At 48.7% G+C, this 4,401-nt stretch overlaps 1 protein-coding gene across 3 annotated transcripts in view; it reads right to left on the bottom strand.

The window, feature by feature from the left end:
• Nucleotides 1-4,361, bottom strand: part of SMG6 (SMG6 nonsense mediated mRNA decay factor) — a 243,790-nt gene extending 239,429 nt beyond the window's left edge. The window contains exons 1-2 of one of the 3 annotated variants that reach the window (XM_047708496.1): nucleotides 4,155-4,361; nucleotides 241-1,981 (exon numbers count right to left, since the gene is read on the bottom strand). In XM_047708496.1, coding sequence (XP_047564452.1) covers nucleotides 241-1,981; nucleotides 4,155-4,242 — 1,829 coding nt within the window. In that variant the 5' untranslated portion in view covers nucleotides 4,243-4,361. Of the gene's footprint in view, nucleotides 1-240; nucleotides 1,982-2,618; nucleotides 2,708-3,270; nucleotides 3,875-4,154 lie in introns of those variants that run through there. The other 2 variants (XM_047708495.1, XM_047708497.1) reach the window with 2 other exon arrangements.
• Nucleotides 4,362-4,401: the final 40 nt, after the last annotated feature.

The following is a 4,401-nucleotide window of genomic DNA, read 5'->3' on the forward strand; positions in this document are numbered from 1 at the left end:
TTCCAGATTCCATGTTCTCTTAAAAATTTTTTTTCTTAAAGAGTGGGAAGCATAATCATTTCTAAGACTAGAAATAAAATTTTCTGTTCTTTTTCCAAGCCCCTTCCTTACAAAAATCAATGTGAAAGGGATTTAATACCCAGTGCCTTCCCAAAGAAGTTTCTACGTTCCTCAGCCACAGGAACCTACACACCTCCAGCTTATCCCCCTTCCCTCTAGCCAGGATGGGACACAGCGTACCTGAGCTGAGCCATCTTCTCCAGGCCCTCAGGACTGATCCGGTCCCTGGAGAGCAGGTTGCTGAGCTGCAGTTCCTGGTTGTCAGCCACCCGGAGAAGCCTATGGAGCTCCTGCTGCTGCATGTTCCTCATGTGCTGTTCCATCTCCTCGGGACTCATGGTGCTGGCAGGGAGAGGGCCACAGACGTACTGTCCTGATGCAGTTGGATAGCCTGGGTAGTAAGGCCCAGGGTACACACCATTCGTAGGGCCCACGGGGTACTGCAGAGGGCTGTAGCCGGTATAAGGATACTGAGAGGCAGGGCCTTGTGTCCGCGGGTAATAATAGGGGTTGTCAGAGTTTTGAAACTTATAGTAAGATGCTTGGGCCTGGCGGGAATCACCCCAAGAGGTAGGGCTGACTTCATCATCAGTGTCTAAGAAATGTAGCTGGGGTGTCTGGCTCTTTAGAGCAGGTTTCTGATCAGGATTGTTTGGGTCCCATAATCGTCGAGTGGTGCCTCCTCGGCCCCAACTCCGAGATCCCTTACTACCAGATCCAAATAAAAGCCGAGGTCCCAAAGGTGCAGATTCTGGAGAACCGGCTGAACTGACAGATAGGGTGGTATGGGCGGGCAGAATCAGAATGCCACGTCCACGGCCTCGAAGTTCTTGTTTTAGGTTTTTGGATTCCTGCTTCTCAGAGCCTTTGCCCCCACTGCTTAAGCCTCTGTCAGGCTTTATCCTATCCACATCCTCCCTGGATGATCTCACCACGGGGGAATCTTTGTTTATGGTTTCTGCATCAAAGGTAACACGGAGAGTGCCTCGATTTTCTTTCCCATTGCTTTTCTGCTCTCCCTCCCCAAGGCCAGACCAGCTTCTTTCTAAATGTTTCTTCCTTTCCGAGCTCCTCCTGGGTCCATCAGGCTCATCAATTCTGTCCTCATCTAAAGAATCAGTTGAAGACATAGATACTTGCTTCTTCAGGCGTGGCCTCTCCTTGGCCCGATCCTGTCGGCGGCGACGACATCCACTATCAATCGGGCCAGCCCCCTCAGCACTGTTGTTGCTGCCCGCAGAGCTGGTACTACAAGTGCGGTAGCGGTTCCTTCGTTTGTCTGAGCGGGAGTAGCGTTTTGCAGAACCTGGCTTCCCCTGTGCCAGGTCATCAGTTACTTTCTTTATCCCCTCCCCCTTCTCAATCCTCTTTCCTTTTTCTCCCTTTGCAGCCCTTACTCTGTCACCATTTAGGCTCTTCTCTGCCTCATCTTTGTCCGGTTTATTCACAACCTCCTCTTTCACATTTCCCCTATACTCATCTTCTTCTACTCTCAGTTGCTCCACCTGGTTGAGGATTTCTTCCTCACCCACCCGGTTAGTCGTTTCTTTGGAAAGAGCCTGCAAACGCCTTCCAGGCTGGTAGATCTGCATGTCAGGTTTCTTTGTTCTTTTGATAATTCTTAGACTTCGGTCCTCTTGTCCAGAAGTTCTAGGAAAGGACTCCTGTGTCCCAATAGTTTCGGGGTCTACAGGACCATTTTGATGTTGGTTATCCAGTTCCCTGCAGACGTCTTTAATGAGCTGGGTACCATTTCCAACAGCAGAGGAATCTCTGTCATTAACAATTTCATCCTTAAATTCATCACTCCCAGAAGGTTCCTTAATTTTAGGTTTGTTCCTCAGTCGGGAAAGACCAGGCTTATAGATTTCCAGATCTGGGCGCCGGTTATCTCTGCGCTGCCTGGGCTCCTTCATGTTTTCTATGATGTTAGAGAGAGTGTTGGGAAGGAATAGGTAGAAGAAAAGAATAAAAGGGGAGGGAAAGAAAAAAAAAAAAACCTGTCATTCTGCTTAAGTAACAGAAAAGCCAAGCAAGAATAACACATCGAAATGCTAATATTGGCGAACATGGGAGGAAATTTTTGAAGAAGCAGAAATTCTAGTAGGTTTACAGTATTTGTTTACCAACTAGCAAGGCTAAGGACTTCATTATGTTATCGCTATCTACACTTGGATTAGGGAAATACGAAAAACAACAACAACAACAACTAAATACTCTCTTGTGTTACCCAAGTCATATCCAGGTATCCAAGACCCCAAATACCTTATCATCGCCAGAATAAAAGATGTCTAACTATTTGGGCATCAGACTTCTCTCTGCTATGGAGTCCTTGGATCCATTTTAGTCTTTTCTTCTAGTGCTTCTAACTTTTTTGAAGGGTGGCAAAGCCAAAATGGGCTACATAGTAGTAGTTGCGGGTAAAGGATAAAAAGAGGGGTATGCACAAGAATCCATAGTTCTGGACATATCTGGGAGAAAAAAATGTGCAACTCCAGTCCCTGAACTTGGCCAGGACAATCCTCCTCTTTTAGGACACCAACTGCCCAAACACATACCTCTTGTTGAAGCAAACAGGAAGCAGTTCCTTTCACATTCTTCAACTCCACTCATGCTCATCAACTCTCTAACAGCAACCAATAGTCATTCCAAGGAAATACTGCTCAGACTATCATCATTAGAATACTGCGACTAACTGCTACTATGATGTGGAATATGAGAAGGAAAAAGTTCCATAAAGGAGCTTTCTCTGGAGGATGATGGAAGAATTGTGACATGCTCCCAAAATACCAAGGACTGCAGTATTTAAAAATAAGGGTACAGGACTTTTGAAACTACTCTTCCAGGCTCCCTAAACTTACTGAATGACAAATAAGCAAGTATCTATTTTTTGTATTTGTTACCTTTGCCTATTAAGGGAAGAGACTACTACAAATAGCCATGAAACTTGACAAAAGGAAACTGACAGGAATTAGTGAGATTAGAGTACTCAAAACAGAATGCTTTATAAAATCCTAGTATTGTTCTATAAACAACAATACAAACAAGCCCATTACAGAAATAAATAATATCCTCCAGCATTTAACTCATAGGGGTAACAAAACAGAAAGCAAAAACACAAAAAACCCTGAAGTTTAAGATACTGCTTCAGTGTTTTCAAAAGCTTAAAAGACTACTTCATCAATTATGAATAAAAGTAAAGCAGCTTACCTCCAGAATAACTGACCCTCAGGAGCCTTTGTAACTTAGGTGAGAGGTGGGGAGGAGGAAGAGAAAAGCTACTACTATTCAGAGCAGAGGGAGAAAACACTCTGAATAATCCCATTCAAACAACCAACGAAAGTCAATTTCACAGACTTTGGCCACAAGCCTGCAGAAGCACAACTACCATTCTACACAACTCCACCACCCCACAAAGGAGAGATAATATACTAGAATCTTCCTTGGAGCTTTCCTGGCGTAGATGGAGACTTTAATTTGCAAGATGAACAGTCTCTCTGATAAAAACTGCTCCCACACATGCCGAGGGCAAACCAGAGTAGAGTGAGCTCTCTACCGGAGGTCCTGGATCCCTCCGGTGGCGCAGCCTTCAGAACCCTGCCTTGGGGGGAAAAGTTCGGCAAGGGAGTCTCAAGCTGTTCAATCTTTCTCCTCAATTTCCACAGTTCCTTCTCCCCAACTCTAAACAGATGACAAGGAAGGCATGAGGAGGATTCCTCTGGGAACGACACATCCCAGGGCCTCCCCCAGTCCCCAGCACCCACTCCCTGTCTCGTCTCCTGATGAGTGGGAATCCACAAACTGGTCTGAGAAGGTTGGGGCAATAGGGAACAGTCACCTTCGCGGTAAGAAAGGGGGCGGAGGCAGGAACTCGGATCCGGCTCTCCCGGAGGGCGCCGGGGCTGGCAGAGCTCGATCTTACACTGGCCCTCGGGCTGGTGGGGCGGCCAGGGGACCGCCCTCGCCCCCCGCCCCCAATGCTGGGGGAAGGGGCGGGGGCTCAAGAGCGCCGCGGACTGAGGGGGGAGGAGGCAGAGGAGGGGAGGGAGGCGGGGCGGGCAGGCCCAACCCAGGAGCTGGGCGGCGCGACTCACCTCTGCTCCCGGCCTGCGGAGCCAGAGCTGCCAGGATCCCTCGCAGCTCCGACGCGGAGATCCGGACACGCTCCAAACCCTCCGCCATCTTCGCAGCTGCTGCTACAGCTGCAACCACTCCGCCACCGCCGCGCGCAGCCAGGAAACCACGACGGACGGCCGGCGCGCGCGCTTACCCACCTCCCACCCGTGTCCCCGCCCCCTCCGGCCTTCCTCCCCTAACGACGGTGGCCGCACTGGGAGGAAA

This window comes from Lutra lutra, chromosome 16, assembly GCF_902655055.1.
Source record: "Lutra lutra chromosome 16, mLutLut1.2, whole genome shotgun sequence".
NCBI classification, from domain to species: domain Eukaryota; kingdom Metazoa; phylum Chordata; class Mammalia; order Carnivora; family Mustelidae; genus Lutra; species Lutra lutra.